We start from the raw sequence: 20,397 nt of genomic DNA on the forward strand, positions 1-20,397 counted from the left end.
TGAGAGTAAAGGAACGATCTTAAAAGTGCCAAGTTTTATTCACATGCAGGGAAAAAAAAGTGACACAATAACCAGTTTTTAATCCCTTCTTCATTTGTTAGCTGAATAGATTCAGACTTGCTTTTTGCTTTTGGAATGCTCCAGGGCTCTCCTGTCACTGTTCCCATAAGGACTCTTTAGTCCGTGAGCTCCTTGAAAACAGGGACATTTTATTCTCCTATCTCCAGCACCTAGCCTAGTGTCTGGCACATAGCAGGTACTCGGGACATGTTGAATGAATGAATTGATTACTGTTTGTTTGTTTTTTTTTTTTTGAGGATGTGTAAATTTTGACAGAGAAAGTCTAAAGATACACTCAGTTTTGAAAGGCTGTTGTAAAAGTATTTTTCCTTTACTGAAAGCAACATGTTTCTTCCCCATATAATGCTGAAGTTCATTTTCTTTTTGGTAGATCACTTATCTATGAGTCAACGGATGCTTGTTTGTCTTATCTTTTTAGAAAAGCGACCACCAAAACATCCCGAAATCTGTAGATTCTTCTCTGTCCTCTGAACATTATCAAATGCTATTACAGGGATAGGGCGTGGTAGGCCAACTGATCACAGAGTATAAATCAGGTATGTTGAGAAGTGGAAGTCTTCGGTGTCGGGAGGGAGCCTAATTTTCATTCTACACTCTAAAATCCAACCTTCTAAAACAGGAGTAGTGGAGGGCCTTAAGGGGTATGCTATTTTCTTCCCATTTTGGTACACCTTCCTTGCCATGACTGGACTAGAAGTCCTCTAGAATACGTTCCATTTCTTTCATGTTCCCTATTTTCCTAAGAGTTCTTCAGGTAGCAGGGACATGGTGACTAAGCCTAACCAAAATAAGGTTGCTGTTCACATTGAGAACTTACAAAAGGAGTCACACAGTTCTCTCATCAAGGGACAAACTCGGTGGCTGAACTACTTGCCAAATATTTTCCTCGGAGGAAAAATAAGGCTACATGAAAAGATACTTGTGGAAGAAAGAACCACGTTAAAAACAAAACAATTGTTTAAAAAATGAAACTTCCTCAATTCTATGTTCCTCATCCTTTGTCACTGTAGGATTTTAGGCCCTGGAGAGGCCAAAAGTAGAAGCAGTGTCTGCTACCCAGCCTAGTCTCCCAAACCACAGACCAAGCTAAAGAAAGCAATCCAGGGGGATACAGAATTAGCTGGCAACAGCATAGCACCATACAGCTTAGGACAAGGCCATCCGGGACAAAAGTGTCAAAGACTTTGAAGGCTACCAGGAAGCAGATCATTACTGAGGGAAGATATAAGCAGGTGAGTCGCTCAATATGGGGAAAAAGATGCTAACTGGGGCAAAATGAGTCTGCTTCCCAAAGAACACCGTGGATGCAGACTGTGATAAGGCGTAGGAGATAGAAGAAGCAAAGTATTCATGCCATTAGCTTAATTTTTATTCTTTGCTTGGGGGCGGAGGAGTTGGCAGCTGACAAAAACATGGGCCTATGAGGAAGACTCACACTTGTTAGCTCCAAAGAGAACTGAAGAGAACTGAACTGCAATTTCATTCCTGATGATCACTAATTTTTATGTGTGCATGAAAGACGGCCCTGCCCTAAGCTGTATTGCATTTTTTCCAAGCTGGTAAGCTTGTAAACTTCATTCACGAATTACTCTGAATTCCTATGGGTGGATAAAGGGCCTCTCATGGTCTGGGATGACAGAGGCCTTGGCAGTGGGAAACAAAATGCACACAGAGGAGTCATTCTGAGTTCAAGGACTCCTCCCATGGCTTATCAATTCTTCCCGACTATTTTTCTGGGATAAATGAAACAATAGGTTATAAAATGAATTCACTCATTTTTGGAAAAAAACAATTCTGAAGCATTCTACATAATTAGGCTAGCATCCCCCTGAATAGCTAGGAAAGATTTTACCTTTATCTCTGAAAGTTGAAACATTTAGCTTGAATAAAACTTGACATTAAAAAAAGTGATTAGGTTGGTTCATTAATTTTGGGGATCAGACATTTACGAGTACATTAGGTGTATACCTGCAAACACACAGACACGGCACATGGAGGTACAAACACATTGGATTATTTCCACATACTTCCCAAAAGAACATGCAATGCTTAATCGACTTGATATTATACAGATGCAATTTTGGAATATTTATTTTCAATTTTCTAAATGATCTTTTAAAATCCAAATGGTATTTCCTAATCAGTATTAACGAATACCGCCATGACAACTTGCCCCTTAAAAATTCAATGTATTTTTATTGTATTTTTATTGCCCTTCAAGTTCTGCAAAATGCCTAACATTTTATTTGGGGGCTTAACAAATTTCAAATATAGATTTTCCCATATTCCAAGTAATGCATCTTTATATTTTTTTGTAAAGAACTGTATAAAGTTCACCACACCAACAGCAGAGAAAATTTAGAGAGTGGTATTTTCATTTTTTTCTTTATAATGCTGTTAATCTGTTTCTTTAAAAGCCAGCCCGCTTGTTTAACACTAGGTACCTGTTACAATATATTAGATTCGTCTGAGAATGTTCGTAAAAGAAGAGGTCTGACTGAAGGTCTGGTGGATAATGAGTCAGATGCCCTTTTACAGCTCAGATTTCTCTGTAATAGTGAGGTAAAGATACTTAAAGCATTTGAAGACTGGTTAACCTACCTGGTGATAAAAACGTAGAAGAAAAAAATCATTTCCTATAGACTACTCTTTTGGCCAAAAGTACAAATGATTACACTACAACAAATGCATAACATTTAAATGAATACATTGAAAGACCTAAGAAAGTCTCCAACTCGAACTGAATTGTTTTCATGGCAGAAGTATGCAGATATTAGTAGTATATGGCAAACTGGGGTTTTTGAAATGACACCGGTAGGTTGGTTATGTGGTAGATGAGTCAATATGGTTTGATTAGTAAACCTTACCATCCTTTTGGTGAACACCTCTGAGAGTTGTGCTGGTGCGTGAGTGTACTGAACCAAGAGAATTTGTGCAAAACATTCCTGTCTTGGTGAACAGACTAGCCGTGGCTTCTACCGCAGACCAGAAATCAATGGGACTAGAGATTTACAGTCTAAACGTTTGAAAATCACTTCCTCTCCAGTGTGACAATTTGAGAAGGTGAACAAATGATTAAAGGAAAATGACAAAATTCTCTTAAGTATCAATAGAAGATATAAAAATGAGTAATGAGAAGTACTTTTTCATAAAGAGAAAATGGTGTCAAGCAAATGAGAATGCAAGCAAGTTGGTACATTAAGAAAGGAAATCACCTTATTCACTCCAAGAGAAACTGTGATTGCTGGAAGTTTGAGAAAGCATGAAGATAGTAGATGTTCCTGAGGAAGGGAGGCGTTTCGTTACCTTGATCACAATTGCACAAAGGGTGGAAAATTGCAGTAGAAAAAAGAGAAATGCAGAAACCAAAAAAAAAAAAAAAGTAAATATTCTCTGAAATGTAAGACATTTAAAAAGAAACCCTGAGAATTTGAAGTCGAAATGACATGTTAGTTTTGAAGACATTACTCTCTGAAGTAACAGTCGAGTTAGAGTTAGGAACAGTCTCTATTATATGTGCAAACTACTATTTCTCTGTTTAACAGTTTAAAATTATTTTGTTAATGGGAAGATTATTTTGAATAAAATAATTTTAAAACATCCTTCTCATTAAAATAAGGCTTACTTCTAATCATTAATTCACTAACCTACATTGTTCAAAATACATTGGTCAGAGGGCCATGTCCAGGGTCCATCAGCAATCTAATTTTGAAGGAACTCTCTGTCTTATCCAATTGCACAGATACAATATGAAGGACTGACTGCTCTTAGGCCCTTACAGGTTAAAAGCCTAACAAAACTAACATAATGGGAAGACATCTGGTGAAACCACACTTCAGTTCCATTTATCACTGGACCCATGCTTAACTTCCTTTATTCTAACACAATTTGTTTGGTTTCCCCCCTTTCTTACAGAGACCTCTTTAAAAGGGTAGGCTAAAGAGCTATAAATTTCTCCTTTAAAATGCCTAGAAAAAGGAAAAATTGATTAACTTAGAGTTTAATCAGAAAACCCAACAGGTTATTGTTTTTCCTTCTTATTCCATGCCTGAAGTTACAAGCTAAGTCACAGACTTGGTTTTGGCATTGTCCAAGCAAAAGAGTAGATGAGTGGTCAACTACGGGGACGAGTTTAACAATTCTGCTAATTAAGATTACCCATATTATCCACTTAGTGACTAACAAAAATAGGTATTAAAAAAAGAAACCAGCTAAAGTATCACATGTATCTAGCAGAGTCTAATTAACAATAAAACTTTTAAAGGCAAATACTTTGACTTATTCATATATGTTTTAACATAACTATATTTTTTTCCTGTTCATATTTTACCTTAAAGTTGGTGACATGTTGGCAACATGCAAATTACCAATATATAATTTCTGAGAAAAAAAATTTAAATTGTTCTGCCTTCTATTTTGTGGGCAAAGATCTCGCAACAAGATTAACACGATACCCAGTCCCCCACCCCCATGTTTAATATACAAGCCTAATTATTAAAGACTGCAACTATAAGCACATTTTGGTGCACTCAAAACCTTACATCCAACCACCAGAGATAAAAGTACTTCTATGAAGCAGAAATTTTAGAGGTTAATAGATTAGGTTACTTTATAAAGGAAAAAGAAAGGGAATATGAAAATACAGAAGGCAGTGGAGAGCATGGAAAGAGTATCTGAAGCAATCAAAAACTCATATAGCCAGCAAGTGGGGGGTGGGGGGGAGAAGGAAGCGAGATAATGAGCTAAAAGAGGATGAAATTTCCAGATTCCTTTGCAGTCATCTAGAGAGCTTTGACACCAGCTCAGGCTCAATGAGCAGTATGTCAAAGAGGCCAATGCATAAAGGTCCATCTCAACAGCCACAAGTTAGGATCCAACTTTTTGTCTAATCCCGTTACCAGGGCCATTATCCTTAGAACCCATGGTTGTATGGGACACCGTCAGAACTGCAATAGCAATCATCCTTGGCACCATTGTTATTAAAAGGTAAGTTATATTCTCCAAAATTTTCAAAGTGCTTACTCTGGGAATTTTGCTCAGACAGCTGACATTCTTCCTTTTCCTGTCCTCTACTCTGAAAGAGCTCCCTCCAGAATGGACTATTTCTTCTTGTTTGTGCAGACATCCCATGTTAGGCATGGCCATGTGGCTAGGTCTATTCCCATTAGATTATAGTATTCCAGGGTCTAGTAGGCAAAGTCAAGCCTCCCTTCTGATAGTGGTAGTTTACATGGGAAAACTTCCATAAAGTTTGGAGGAGACGTCCTCCATTGGAAATGGGAAGTGGTATTTACTACTTGGCCAGAAAGTTCAAGTGTTATTTCACTGATTATAAGAGAGCCCAACAATTGTGCTAGGAGGAGACTACAACTTTTTGAAATACCAGATATCTAAACTTTAAATTTCTTTTCAAGTGTTATCTCGCTGTTCCACTGTTCGGTGCTCAATGGCGGTTTCAGCATGTCAGCAGCACGGTGATGTAGCTTTGTCAATCTATAAGCTAAAGAAAAGCCTTATGATCCTTAATGACTGGATTTAATTCAAAAATTAACCACACTTGCTGAAAAGATAGCTGAGGAATAGGTAGCTTAAGCTATCCTCTGAGTTAAATGACCGAGGGAAACGATTTTCGAAGAAAGTAGAATTCTTTACAATGCTGACGTCATGACAGAACTCAGCTGGGGTGGAGGCTGCCATTCCAGCCTTTTTACTGGAGGCTTCAGGAGGTAGTGACTTGAAACAGCTCAGATGTGTTACAACACGCCATATCATCGAGTCTCCTATCCTGCTTTATACCTGCTTACAGAAGAGCTCTGCATAAATCCCCTCTGTAACTCAACGACAGTGAGCTCCCTGTGAGCTGGAGCCACATCTGACTCCTCCCTGAGTTACTGACACCTAGCACAGTAGCTACCTTATAGTGGACCCTCAGGCTGAATTGAATGGAATCTGACAGAAGGCTGCTTTGTAACTGTTAAACGTAAATGGCTTAGCACCCTTTTCAAATGCCAGAGACAATTTTCACTACCCACTGCTGACTTCCCTTCTGAAAGCAACTGCCAAGACCCATAGGAGGACAGCTCGGGCAGCCTAGTCGCCACAGGTCTTTCTGGCTATGTGCACAAAGGATCCAAGATGCTAACCGGTTGGAGTCAGGGGGATCTTCTACCTCTAGGTAGGGACACACACTTTACCCCAGTAGGGAGCCTGTCAGGTATGAGGCTAACCCAGTGTAAAAGAATTTTTTGCCTCTCTTTAAAAGTGAGGCCAATGCCTTAGCAAGGGATATTAAACCAAGTAGGAAGTCACCAGGGATGTCAAACTGCTGGTGATGAAGATACTCTTTCTCCTTCATCTTCAAAGTGGCTTCTGCTTCTTTGATATGGCCAAACAGGGCCTTATATAAACAGATGTGACATCAGAATAGCCTTGGCTGCCAGGTTTCCGTTGGCCTTTATGCATTCATATGCACTACTTTGCTCTTGCATTTTCTCAGAAGGGAAAAAAAGGGGGGGGCAGTGCTGCTGAGTGCCCACAACTTTTTGTCTCATCTGCAACTCTGAAAAATCCTACAGAGTCTGAAAAACCATGTAGCCTTTCAGACATTGGATGTAAAGAGAGATGTTCATCAGTAGGCGGTTCAATACATGTTCTAGTTCAATGAGGGTAGGAATAAATGAATGAATGATCGAATGAATGAAGGTGATTATGGGAATTTTCCTGATTGTTCTAGCACACCAGCATGCCAAGCTATAGCACAGACACTAGAATTCCTCCTATCATGGACATAACCCATAGCAAACAAATTTCATGCTGAACCTCATGCTTTCAACAGAAGTTTGGAATCTCCTGTTTGCATGGAAAGAAAAATGTTTTACGTCTTTATCCGCGACTGCTTTGTAGCATCCCTCCATTTAATTTATGTAAAAGTCACCGCCAGCCAGTGTCTAATTTTGTTTTTAAGAGAAAGGGCCTTGGGAGGAGGATAAAGATGGTATGTTTGAAGGTTTGGATTTCGGAGATTTTTGTATCATCTTTAGAGCATGAAGCCGGGAATGAGCCATTACTTAGCATGAGCTCCATTAACCCAAATAAGAAAAACATTTAGGAGCATCCCAAAAGTGTACTCCCAAATAAGAGGGATAGAAGAGCACCTCAGAGATCTTTCCCAAACTGTCTATGATGACAAGGCACCAAACCACTTTTTCCAGGGATATTTTTTATTTGGCTTGATATAAATGGCCACTTGAGCCATTCTGGGAAAAACCTGTTGTATCATACCTGTTTTAACCCTGTTCAACTGATATTAAGGTCTATGCAGACAAGTAAATGCCACTTTCCCATCCTAAGACTAAACACCAGGCTGGAGGGAGTTAGTCAGGGGTCTACTGGAAGTAGCTAGGCTCATGTTAGTCGGTGCAGTGCCACCCACAAAGCATGCAGAAACAGCGAATTAAGGCCAGGTCTGACCACCTAACTGTACAGGGATCGGCTTGGTATACCCAAATCAATGTGGCTTATGCCAAGGGTAATCTATTGACTTTCACTGGGGCTGATACTGACTTATTGATCATGAAAGTCCTCTTTAACACAGCCAGTCACTAAAGATTTTCTCATTATAATCATTTTAGTTCCCCCAATCTACATGATGCCAACCACTGGATTTTCTCAAATCAATAGGCCCAAACCAACATCAGAGAAACCAGTTTTGTGGCTAAACTGGTTGGCAAGTTTGATCGAATGGGTCCAGTAGATATACCTTAAACTATTTCCTGAAAATACTGCCTTGGAGGGGCCATATGATTGAGTTGGTGTCAAGAGGATAAAAACAGGGTTCTGTTTGGCAAAATGAGTTAAGTGTTGGCAGGAATATGACATATTTAATTAACCTTTTGGTCAAAATTTGCCAGAAGTCTTCTTTTCCAAGCTAATCTACCCCTTTCACTTTAAAGGCTTTGTAGAAATGTTTAAAAGATATCAGAGAATTAGGCTAGCAGAGGGTAATAGCGTCTCAGTCCCACAAGAAATCAACAATTTAAACAGCAAAAATAAAAACACACTCATAAAACAATCTTAATTTTCACAAGTGTGTTCAGGAGGGCAAGGATGCAGAAATCACATCCAGGGGATTCTCTTAGGTTCAAATATACTGCTGGACAGACAGGGCTAGAAGCGACAGAGAGATTAAGCAGCACTATAATTAAAGGAAGGGGAAAGGTTTGAAAAGTAAATTGGGATTATTAACTGAAAAAGAAAATCTGCAAACAACCCACAGGGAAATTTCTAAGGTTAAAGCTGGAATGTTGGTGTGGAAATTCCTGGTGTGAAAATTCTAGGCTAAAAAAAAAAACAAAAACCCAAAACACCCCATTTTTTCCATTTAAAATTCCATATGGAGCATATGAGATACTCCATATGGATTGCTAAAGGTCACATAGAACACTATTAAGGAATCTACTTACCACCTGCATTGGATAACGAAGTTTTTACTATACTTTTTATGCAGAAGAGGAAATTAAGTGATGAACCTGTAAGGAGGGGTTTAACATGCTGTAACTAATGCAAATCTCTAAGCAAGGTTTTTAGTTCATGGCAGATACTGAAGCCCCTTCCAAAAATAAACTTAAAATATAAACTTAGTTCTTACCCTGGCACTTCTTCTTCTTACATTCTTTAATACTATCAGGAGAATCTCAGGGAAAAGGCTGATAAATATTAGAAGAACTATGGCCAACCATGTAGATACAGAAGACAGCATTTGAGCAAATACGAAATACATTCTCTGTTGTTTGAGAAAAGGCCTAGAGTGGAAAGAAGACACAGAATGGAAAAGAAATCAGTTCCTGTCATATGAAGCAGATGTGTAATTGAAACTATCTTTTGTATTTAAAGGGACTCTTCTAATTATACACATTAATAGAAATAATTTTAAGAATATCCCAAAAGTACTGAACAGATTTCATTTTACTTAATGTTTAGGGAAAAAAGGAATGATAATTAAAGGGGAAGAATGACAGGAAAATGCATCTGACTTGAAAACAACCAAGCAATCAACTTTAAAACTGCCAACTGGAGAATATTTATTTGCGTTAGAAAATACTGGAGCTTCAAAGATATTCAAGAGCAATGGTTAATTTTTATGCTAATAAGCATTTTATTTCCTCCGCTGTTTTGTTAATATGAGAATGGACTGTGCTCTACATTCAGAAATTTATAAAGACATTTTTATAGGCTCCCCCCAAAAAACTCTACATAAAGAGAGAAAAGACTGTTGAGCTTCTCTCTCTACCATTCTTATCCACAAATATATACTGAGTATCCAGTGTGTGCCAAGTAGGTTGGCAGAAGAATACTGCTAAGAGGACATTAAGTCTTGGGAGTCCAGAAATCTAGGACCCCTTGTTCTGATGTTGGATTTCATTCTAAGTCAACCACTGAACTGTTTGGTGGCCATAGAAAAGCACAGCCAGCTTCCCCGAGCTGAGCCACAGAGAGCCTTACTAGGCTAAATGTTGTTGGAAGCAGAGGGGGAGGAAGTGCAAAGTGGCTGATCAGGGTTGGGATGCACAACAGACTCTCCTTGGATTAGGAGCTCTAGGCAGATAATTGGTTGTCTCATTTATTATATTACGCATTGGGCTCACTGAAGATAAACTGAAAAAAATCGATGTTTGTGCACTCTTATGTAACATAATAAAATCAAGCTTTTGGCTCTAGGTGTATGGGGACAGCGAGATGGAGAATTTAATGAAGTCTGGGCTAAAAAGGTTTTCCAGGGTCCCTACCATCCAAAAAGGAATTCTGCAGAACTCTACCCTCACTCCAATTCTGAAGGGCACCCTAACTTATTTTCTAGGCAGTTAACTGACCATAAGGGTCCAGTAGACAACTAACAACTAGTCATAGGACATTCTACACAGTACCCACAATACTCTGTGATTAACAGCTCTAGATTTTTCTTTTCTTTTTTTTCCGTTTTCCCTGCCCTGCAGCTTTAGATTTTTCTTTATCTTGACATCTATGGTGCTTTACAGGGGAAGAGTAAAAAACAAAAGATATTATTCTTGGATTGGGTTTGTAGCTTAGAAATCATCATTCTCAGGGCCAAACCCCAGAGGGGTGTGTCACAGTGCCTCAGGGTTGAATGTGTCCAGAGATAATAGCTGAAACCAGCATTCAGCAGAAATCTCACACAGTTTCTGGTCATATTTTGCTGGTTGCTTTATAATTTTATATTCATGTAGTAGCTCAACTCAGCTCTACTTAAGGATAGCACTACAGGCAACAAAATAAAAACATATATTTCATTTTTAGCAAGCATCGCTAAAGAAACAGGTGTGACAAGGTCTTAATCATTTAAAGGATTTATTTTAATTAATAAGGAATAGTCTGTGGTAAGAGAAACTAGTTTGCTAGAAACATTTTATTCTTGCAGAAATTTTGCATTAGTTCATCGGATGTTGATTACACAGATTTATAGACAGAACTATAGTGCTCTGGGCAGAGTTACAATTGCATATTACATGTGGTTAACCAACTTTGATTAATTTGTATATTATTAAAGAAAAGAGAGACTTCTGTCAGCTTCACCACTTCAATAATTACCTCTATAGGTGCCCAATACACGCGTGATTACACTTTTTGGAACTGCTTAAGTGATTAGGTATTTCATATTTTTATTTCTTAAGGCTTTTATTTTAAAAGCTTTTCAAAACAGTAAGAAATTTTTCTAATTAAAGCTCAAGGGACAATAAACATGGCCTCACATCTCCATGATACCATGGAATGCTTTGTCCAGTGAGAAAAATGTACTCCTAGAATCGCATCCTATGGCTTCCCCTAGCCATGCTCTCTGCTGCTGGCATCCTTGTCAAGAGAAGCCACTGATTAATGAAAACACCTATGATATTTAAAAACAAAATATAGGCCTCTGGGCGTAAGAAAAGGAGATGACAATCTAACTTATTTTCATTCCTTTTAACTCTCCCAATCAAAGCTTATGTGTCCCTCTCAGTAGATCCTAATCTCCTGGAGGGAGGGGTACAGTCTATTCATCTTGGTTTCCCAGAGCGCCTCACACTCAACAGATTCCGAATAAACATCTATTGAACCAAGATGAACTCAATGAACTTTAAGGCCATGTTGTAGAGTCTGCCTTTACCCCACCCAAAACAATGAGATGTGATTTTAAGATATAACCCTCTGAATATTAAGTGGTATATACTCTTTACCTTGAGCACAAGTATAGTGACAAGATTGACAGTAATATACCATAAAGACAGAACAGAATTCAAATGGATAATAATGTATCTACTGGCTACTGTAAACTGTAGAAACTTCAGAGAATGAATATTTCCAGTGGAAATCACATCGCAGGGCATGCTAGAACTTGCAGTTTCGCTTCATAGACATTAGATGTTTACATACCTTCAAGTGGAAAGATTTGGACAGGGGCTACTTACTTTTGAATAACTTGTGTAAGTCGACATACTTGCATTTGAAATCTTACTTGAAATTAACTTCCAGCCCATTAATACAGAAGACCTGCCATCTTATACAATCAACACTTTAAAAAAGTATGATTAATGTTTGCAGAGACAGTGTACATATACATATATCTACTTTGTTATTTTTACATATTACTCACACATATACAGCTGCTTACCAAATAATTCCTCCCCAGAAGAATGAGAAAAATACATAAAAGGCTAAAGAACCCCAAATCACAAAGTGATTTATCCATGTCCAGAAACGAGTATCCAAGGCGAGCTGAAAAGATACAACACAGGAGATTTCATGATGGGTACATACTACACCAGGCAGTTAAGTACACTATGCTATCTGCAAACTTGCATACAGTATGATACCTATGGGAGGATCTCGCTTGGGCCAGGCAACTAGAAGAGAGGGAAGCTAAAAGAACAGAAACCAGACTTTTCAAAGAGCTAGGGTAAGAACGAGCTAAGTTCTGTTCCAAGGCCTCCAGACCCAAGAGGACAGGCTTGGAGGTGTGGTCAAGCAAGTAGCTGGTAGGTATGGGGCTGCAGATGCCTCACTACTGAAGGAAGGGCAGACACTGAGGTAACTGTAATATCCTCAGACTGGAGCCCCAGGTCCTCAGGTGGTGGTGGCTGGGAAGCTGATGATAAAAGCAGAAGGCCTAGCTGGTGGAGGCAGGTATACTGAAAATCAGTAGGAGGGGGAAAGGTTAGTTAGGAAGAATAGACAAACTACACAAACTACACAAAGGAGTCTTGATAGCTCAAACACAACAGATGGGGGTTATTAAATGCAAAGGCAACTAGCTCTATACACCTGGCACCATGTAGCAATGAATCATGGGACTGACTATGTAGTGTGCCTTTCAATTGCAAAACCCTTATCTAATCCATTAAATTAATAACATTTTCAGTTGCCTTAGATTTTAATTCCTCCCTGTTTCTGCCAGGGCTGATTGTTTCTTTAGATTGTGGCACCTGGGATTTTCAAATGCAATCTAAAACTAAAAAAGTATGGTCTGTTCTGCTTGTTTAAAATTTCTAGGCCACATGGACTAATATCCAGGGCTTTGATTCTTGAAGAGGAGGTGGTGTCTCCTTTTTTTTTTTACTTGTTGTGACACCCTGGTCCTCGACTCCCTGTTCTAAGTTTCTCGTTCATAAGCAGGATGTTGAGAACATCGTTAATGTAGACCAGACTTGCATTCCCACCTCTGGGCTGCTAGGGAGAAGGTCACGATAATACCCATCTGAAGATGAGAGAGTGAATGTCTTTTGAGGGACACACGAAAGACGCTACAGTAAGGCCAACTTTAACTACGAAGGCCATATGCAAGAGCAGGGGAAACAAAGGTGGAGAGGTTTCCGTTTCAAATCATGATCCTGTGAAAGGTAATAATAAATAGCAACAACTAGCATCTGTTGTTCTGATCACATTCTATGTGCCAGATACCACTCTAAATGCTTTATGTGTATTCCCTAATAGACTTCCCACCAAAAATCCTGAGAGGAAGGTACTACTTTTATCTCCATTTTGTAGAAAAAGAAGAAATGAGGGTACTGAGAAACGAAGTCACTTGCCCAAAAATAGCAGCTAGTAAGTGGCTAAATGGAGATGAATTGTTTAACATCTTCTTTTGCAGTCCTACAATATTACTGAAATAGTAGATGAAAAATGCAAACATATGTTAGTTCTATTTGGTATGAGAAATGAATCAGGAATAAAAACTTAGAGGGGAAATGACTAGAGGTTCTTTGTCAATCATACTTCTGGGATTCTAGTTTTGACCACTGACCATACTGGAATGCATTTACCCATTCTTGGATCCCATGTGAGGTGCTTATTACTGGAATGATCATCAAAAGAATTTGATTATGCTTTCAAGTATAAGAGAGTCCCAACTCATAAGTCTCAAGGGTAGAATTCAGCAAGGCTTCAGAGTATATTACATAGCTGCATGTTAATGCCCATGATTCCTGTATGTTACCTGCTGTATACTGTTATGCATTTCATCACTAATATGGATAAATTTCAGTGATAAATACATTATATAAAATTTCATTACTACTGAGCTCTTTTGCACACATATCTGCTCATGGATACCTATTCAACTGTCTTAAGTACTCCCATTCCTTTGAGGCCTGGTGTTTATAAACATAATCTTAAAAACTATTCAAGTATTTAACATAGAAACACACACACACACACGCAAGCACAGCCTATTTATATACTACTTGTACTGTCTTGAAAGAAGAAACAGATTTTCAACAGAACTATGGTGTATGAATTTTTTTTTAAATGAAACAAATTAAAGAGGATAGACAATGTTCTGGAAAAAATGGGTCACAAACAGCATACAAATGTCTAAATATCTAATATCATACATATTTTAGTAAGTATTCAGACTTGAATAACAACCTGCAATACAAGTAAAGAGAAGACAAAAAAGAGAGAATAGTGTAAGACCAGAAAGAATTACAAAAGTGGTGTTAAATATATTTGAATAAATAAAAATCTAACCTTCAGAGTTACAGTGAATACTAAGACTGTAAAAACAATGGTTCCAAAAGTCCAGTTTCCATATACCTGCAAAACATTTAACAATTACATGCACCATGAATACACAAGCCTGCTTACGAAAATAAAAAGGAAAATTTAATCTTGGGTGTAATTGCTAAAGATATGGGTATAAAATGTTTAGGGAAATATCTGATCAAAAGATCAGGCCAAAATGTTGGATTTTACTGTGACCCTAAATTTTCTTGGACAGCTACGACACACTTGTGGTTGGTAGGGTTTATTTCCATTACTCCATGTAGTACTAAACAGGGAACACACTGGTATAATAAAGGCAGAAAAAAACCCCTATTCCACTAACGGTAATGTTCATCAAAACAAGTCATTTGAATGATTCACGGCTCGAAAAGAGTTTGATATGGGCTTTCTCTATAATAAAGAACTAAAGCTCTCAAATGAGAACTAATTTTTAGACAAATGGACTCATATTTTAAAAATAGAGTCTAATTTTTTGGCGGTAAATATTAGAGCTGTCAGCATGTGCACATTAAAGAAAAGCAGGGAGCATGTACAAGTCAATAACTATGGCAATGAATGGCACATATGCTTACCAAATGCTGTCAAGATCTGAATGCATAACATTGAAACAGAAAATGAAATGTAAAACGTTTTAAAAAAATAATAAAAAAAATTAAGATTTACAGAAGCAAAAAAAAGGATTTGATCAAATCATACATGGTGCTCTGTTTAATCACTGATAGCAGTTCTTACACTTACTGTAATTTTAGCAAACATTTAGAAGGATGGTGACATATATGGTCAAGTCTAATTTGGTTTTCACGAACCCAAAATGGGTAATGGATAAGACACAGGCTGGGCTGGAGCTCCCTAGGCGCCACCCAAAGAGTTTGCTGAGCAAATGAACCAGGTCAACAGGAGCGCAGGAGAGTACCCACCTGCTTTGTAGCAAGCTCTTTTTAAGAAATCATCAGCTCTTAATCATTTATGCGCCAAATAAAATCAAACGTGGAAGTCACAGAATCAGCCATAAAGCTAAAGGGACCCGAGAAATCACAGAATCTAATCCCTTCTTACTGACGTCCAAAGCTGACTTGGAAGGCTAAAATGACTGGCCTGCAGATTTAGCAGGGTACTTTCCTTGACCAGTGCTACGTGCGTCTCCTTAAGTACTACGTCTATTTCCTCCACAGTTACTCAGTGATTAATACTTTTTTTAAAGTAACCTTTGTGCCCAATGCCCAAAGTGGGACTCAAACTCACGACCCCGAGATCAAGAGTCACATGCTCTATTGACTGAGTCAACCAGGCACCCCCAGGGATTAATATTTTTAAGGGATTCATATTACACTGACTTGTGTTAGTCCAAATTAGAAAGGTTTTGGACTGTAGTACCTAATTTCAGAGTATCTTTCATATTCATTGGGCCTATTACTTCTGTAACAGATGTTGACTGTGTAAGTTCTGGACAGTTACTGTACTCAGTAAGTTATTTTTGAACCTTTGCTTTGCTTCACGTTATAAGGATACTGAATGAGTAACCATTAAACAGGAAGCCCAGAAATAGCCAAGAACGAACACAGTGAAAGCAGAGGTGAAGCGGTGGGCTCAAGGCTCATCGTGTGGCTGTGGCAAGACCTTGGCCTACCAGCCGTGCTCTCCCAGAACATAGCCAGGGGAAAATCATCCCACTGCAGGTGCTGACTTATGTAGTCGCTTCCTAGGAAGGCACTGGTAGGATGAGTGTAGTCTTCCTGGAAAACACTATGCTCCCATGTGGAAGGGAAAGAGGAAGAGAAGGGAATCCGTCCGTTTAACTATCGGGCTAACACTGCAAAGATAGGGTAGCTATGCCCTTCAACTCCAAGCATGAAAGGCCACTATCAATAGGAAGTGAGTGGGGCCAGACTTTTAAAACAGGAAAAGTCTGGGGGCGCGTGACTGGCTCAGTCAGTAGACCATGCGACTCTTGATCTTGGGGTCCTGAGTTCAAGCCCCATGTTGGAGGGTAGAGTTTACTTATAAAAAAAAAAAAAGGAAAAGTATAGGGGTCTAAATTCTGAGGTCCTAAGAACTCTGTACATCTATTAAAAATTGCAGCCAAGTTAAGCTTCCAGAAGGTTTGCACAGAAGCTCTCTAGTTAGCCGCGCACATGGGAAGTGGTTTCTTACTTCAATACTTCTATTGTTCTAAAAAAGTTCTAAGAACTAAATATTGTACCTCAAGAAAAAGTTTACAAAATGATTACAGCTAGATTATGTGTATGATAAATCCAGTACCTATAGAAAAAGAATAAGCCATGCTTACTATACCAAGATGTAATGAAGTATTTTTTTACCTTTGCATTTTCTTCTAGGGATGAAGTCTGAAAAAGAAAGTAAGTCCCAAAGAAGAACACTGTCCCTTCAAATGCAGCTAGAAACGTCCAATATAAGAAGGGTCCCAACTGTAGCATGGCATTGCCAGAAATTTTCCTATTGAGAAATGGAAAAAGAAACCACAGGTTAATGAATCTCTGTGAATCTCTGTAGGCTATTTAAAGATCCGGTGAAATGCCAAAAGTGCACACAGGTGTGACCCTGTTATAATGAAGAGAGGCATCCCCGAGGGACTGGAGGGCCCTACTGAGCCGCAGGTTCATCTCCCTGCAATTGCTTCTGGACTGAGGCACTGAGTAAACAGTCAAAAGCACTAAGTTTAAAATCCTGGCCACCGACAATAACATCATCAAAAATAATTAACTCCCATTTATTGAGTACTTCTTTTATGTCAGTAAACTGGGTTAAGAGTTTTATATATATTGTCCATTTTTATCCACGAAAAAAACCACACGAGATAGGTATTTGTCAGTCCCATTTACAAATAATGAAAAAAAAAATCATGAGACTCTGAAAGATGTATCATAACGGTTCCCAAACTATGGTGCACACTGGAATCACTTGATTTCTTCTTGGGAATGTAACCTTTTTTAGGTCGCAGGGTACCCTTTATATTTTTTCAATTGAGTCAAATAATGTTTCAAGCTGTACAGTCAGGTTTTCATAAACGGTAGGTGGATCGAAACTTTAAAATCTGTTAAAATAACACAATTTTCTCAGCACAAGTCAGAGTGTTAAATATGGCTACTAATTCTAATGGAGCAGAGGTGCAGAAAGAAGATGGGTTTGTGCAAGGAATTCTTTTGGCTTCTATTTCAAATTGCCTTTTTTTTTTTTTTTGAGAGGGAGAGACAGAATCTTAAGCAGGTTCCATGCTCAGTTGAGGAGCCCAACGTGGGGCTTGATCTCACGACCGAGATCATGACCTGAGCCGAAATCAAGAGTTGGCTGCTTAACCGACTGAACCACCCAGGCCCTCCTCAAGTTGCTCTTAACATTTATCAGAAGGTAGCTCATCGCTCATATAGGACACTGTTGGCAATACCATATAGAACATCTCTTGGCTTTATCGAATCAACACCTTTATAATGTAAATGCAAGTGATCCTTGTTCACTTGGTATTGAGTACTGTGGGGTTTTCTGAAAACATGGCAATTATGTAACTTTTACCTACTAGGATTTCCAGATGCATGAAGGAATTTGAAATTCGGGGGATGCATAATGGCTATGTGTCGGTGTTTGCCCTAGAAAAACTGCAGAAGGAAAGAGGTGGCTGCTTCTCAGAAACAAGCTCCCCCCACACATAGGTCACACTGTCAAAGCAACTGGGAGCCACAGGGAAAGCCACCTTCCTAAAGATTTTTTTTTTAAGATTTTATTCATTTATTTGACAGAGAGAGACAGAAAGAGAAGGAACACAAGCAGGAGGAGGGGGAGAGGGAGAAGCAGACTCCCCACTGAGCAGGAAGCCCGATGTGGGGCTTGATCCCAGGACCCTGGGATCACGACCTAAGCTGAAGCCAGATGCCCACCAACGACTGAGCCCCTCAGGCGCCCCCTTCCTAAAGATTCTTGCAATGAGTGCCCAGCGACCGCCAGTCCATGAGGCTTTTGCGAGTCACTGAATTTGGGCTGAGGCAAGAGTGAATCCTGTGTTTCTAGACTGTCTCTGGGAGCTACCTTACACACCGTGGGAAGAGGGGCAGGGGATCATGGTATGTTGGGTGACATTCGAGGCTTTCTAGCTGCCCTCAAACGGATGACAAAGCTGTTGGAAACTCAGAATATGACAGCTGCCATGAAGGAGAACATGAGATAAAATGAAGATTTGGGGGGCAGTCACCCCGCTGCACAGGCCTGAGCACCTCCCTCTGATGGGAAGCGGCAGGTGTACCGGAACCTTTCCTTCACCTTTTAAAGCTGTAGAAGAAACAAACTATGCCTCTCTAGAAGAACGACAGTTTACTATTTAAATTTCTCTTAAAAGCATGAAAATATCTGAATAGATCGTTTCGTGTCACAATATTTGACAAGTGCCTGAGTCACGACGTCCCTGAAGGTGAAATTTGTAGTATGCCACACGATGCCAGCCACAATATTAAGTGGTACGGCTGCAGACAGGGCCACAGAGGGTGACTAGGGCTTCATGTTTCCAAAGGAATAATTGGAGTAACAGAGCAATCTACAATACAGGCTGAGATCCGTGTCTCCACAGCTTGCGTTTCCGCGGGTGTAGCAAGTATACCCTCTCTGGAAAATCACTGAATCCTCTGTGACCTACACCTGTAGTCTCTAACTCAAACTTCATGGACACCCTTAAAATAATTGGTACTCAACAGCTTTCTGCAGGTTTTCAACATTCTTAATGTATGAAAATGCTCAGCATAGCCCTGAAGTTATGTGGAGGGGGTGTTAGAATAAGATTAATAGCTCCCATCTAATTGAAAACTATGTGCCAGGGACTGTTTTAAATTGTTTTACATGTAGTCACTCACTGAATCCTCACAAGAACACTGGGATTGGCTGCTCCTGTTACCCACATTTTACCGAAGGTGAAACCGAGGCACATGACAAAGTCACACAGTTAGACAGGAGCGAGCGGGGACTGGAGTGCGGTCTGCTGGCTGGAGCTCTTGGTGGGACTGAATGGGAGGGATTCGGCTCACTGCCGCCCGAATACCACGTTAACCGGAGCAGCCACACTAGGGAACTTCACTTTAGTTTTGTCTGGAGACAAACACTGCTGCTCAGTGTTTGAAAACCGCCACGCAGCTGGGAAGTGCATGGGGCTAGTCATCAGGGGGACTGAATTCCGATCTTGATTTGGCCTCTAGTTACACCATGTGTCCTCAGGTCAGTCATTTCTGGGCCCTGGTTCCTCATTTAAAAAAGAGAGCATGGGAGCTGATGCTCTGTCTAACCATCCCCTTGCCACAAATTCAGGGAAAAGCAGAACATGCTAATGTCAGAAGAATGCATTCAGCAAACTCCAGATTGGGGTAAACGCTGCAAGATAAATGACCCAGTTTTGTCAACAAATAAATTGCCCGGTTAACCTACAGATTAAAACAGACTCAAGAAGCATATTAACTAACTACAACATATGGACCTTATATTCTGATTCAAACAAGCATGCTATAAAATGAGTCAACCTGGGGGCGCCTGAGTGGCTCAGATGGTTAATCATCTGCCTTCAGCTGAGGTCATGATCCCAGGGTCCTGGGACTGGGCTCCCTGCTCAGCGGGGAGTCTGCTTCTCCCTCTCCCTCTGTCCCTCCCCACCATTCGTGCTCGCGTGCTCTCTCTCCCAAATGAATAAATAAAAAAAATCTAAAAAAAATAAATAAATGAGTCAATTGGAGAAATTTGAACCTTGACTGGATGTATGATAATATTATGGACTTTAACGTTAAAGTTTTAGGTATGACAGGGTACTGTTATTTTTTTAAGTCCTTATCTTTTTAAGAGATACTTACTGAAATAATTATTTTATATAATGTTTGGTACTGTTATTTTTTTAAAGTCCTTATCTTTAAGAGATACTTACTGAAGAATAGTTACTTCAAATATAGAATGTTTGGTATTTAGGGCGCCTGGGTGGCTCAGTTGTTAAGCGTCTGCCTTCGGCTCAGGTCATGATCCCAGGGTCCTGGGATCGAGCCCCGCATTGGGCTCCCTGCTCTGCGGGGAGCCTGCTTCTCCCTCTCCCACTCCCCCTGCTTGTGTTCCTGCTCTTGCTATGTCTCTCTCTGTCAAATAAATAAATAAAATCTTAAAAAAATGTTTGGTATTTATTAAAAAATAAGTCTGCAATAGAGCAAACAGGGTTATTCATGAAATAGGATAGACTCTGAACTGATAATTATTGAAGCTATGAGTAGTGAGGATAGGGCAGTTCACTCT

General features: G+C 39.5%; 1 protein-coding gene across 9 annotated transcripts in view; it reads right to left on the reverse strand.

The window, feature by feature from the left end:
• The window catches only part of ATP11C (ATPase phospholipid transporting 11C (ATP11C blood group)), a 174,995-nt gene that overhangs the window by 2,851 nt on the left and 151,747 nt on the right, over window positions 1–20,397 (reverse strand). For 4 of the 9 annotated variants that reach the window (XM_073885676.1, XM_025861532.2, XM_025861535.2 and 1 more), the window contains 5 exons: window positions 16,455–16,590; window positions 14,101–14,166; window positions 11,747–11,850; window positions 8,729–8,882; window positions 2,526–2,630 (listed from right to left, as the gene is read on the reverse strand). In XM_073885676.1, coding sequence (XP_073741777.1) covers window positions 2,529–2,630; window positions 8,729–8,882; window positions 11,747–11,850; window positions 14,101–14,166; window positions 16,455–16,590 — 562 coding nt within the window. In that variant the 3' untranslated portion in view covers window positions 2,526–2,528. Of the gene's footprint in view, window positions 1–2,525; window positions 2,683–3,296; window positions 3,388–8,543; window positions 8,610–8,728; window positions 8,883–11,746; window positions 11,851–14,100; window positions 14,167–16,454; window positions 16,591–20,397 lie in introns of those variants that run through there. The other 5 variants (XM_073885678.1, XM_073885677.1, XM_025861534.2 and 2 more) reach the window with 5 other exon arrangements.

This window comes from Callorhinus ursinus, unplaced genomic scaffold, assembly GCF_003265705.2.
Source record: "Callorhinus ursinus isolate GAN/ISIS: 27379988/994484 unplaced genomic scaffold, GSC_fseal_2.0 scaffold64, whole genome shotgun sequence".
In the NCBI taxonomy this organism is placed as follows: Eukaryota; Metazoa; Chordata; class Mammalia; order Carnivora; family Otariidae; genus Callorhinus; species Callorhinus ursinus.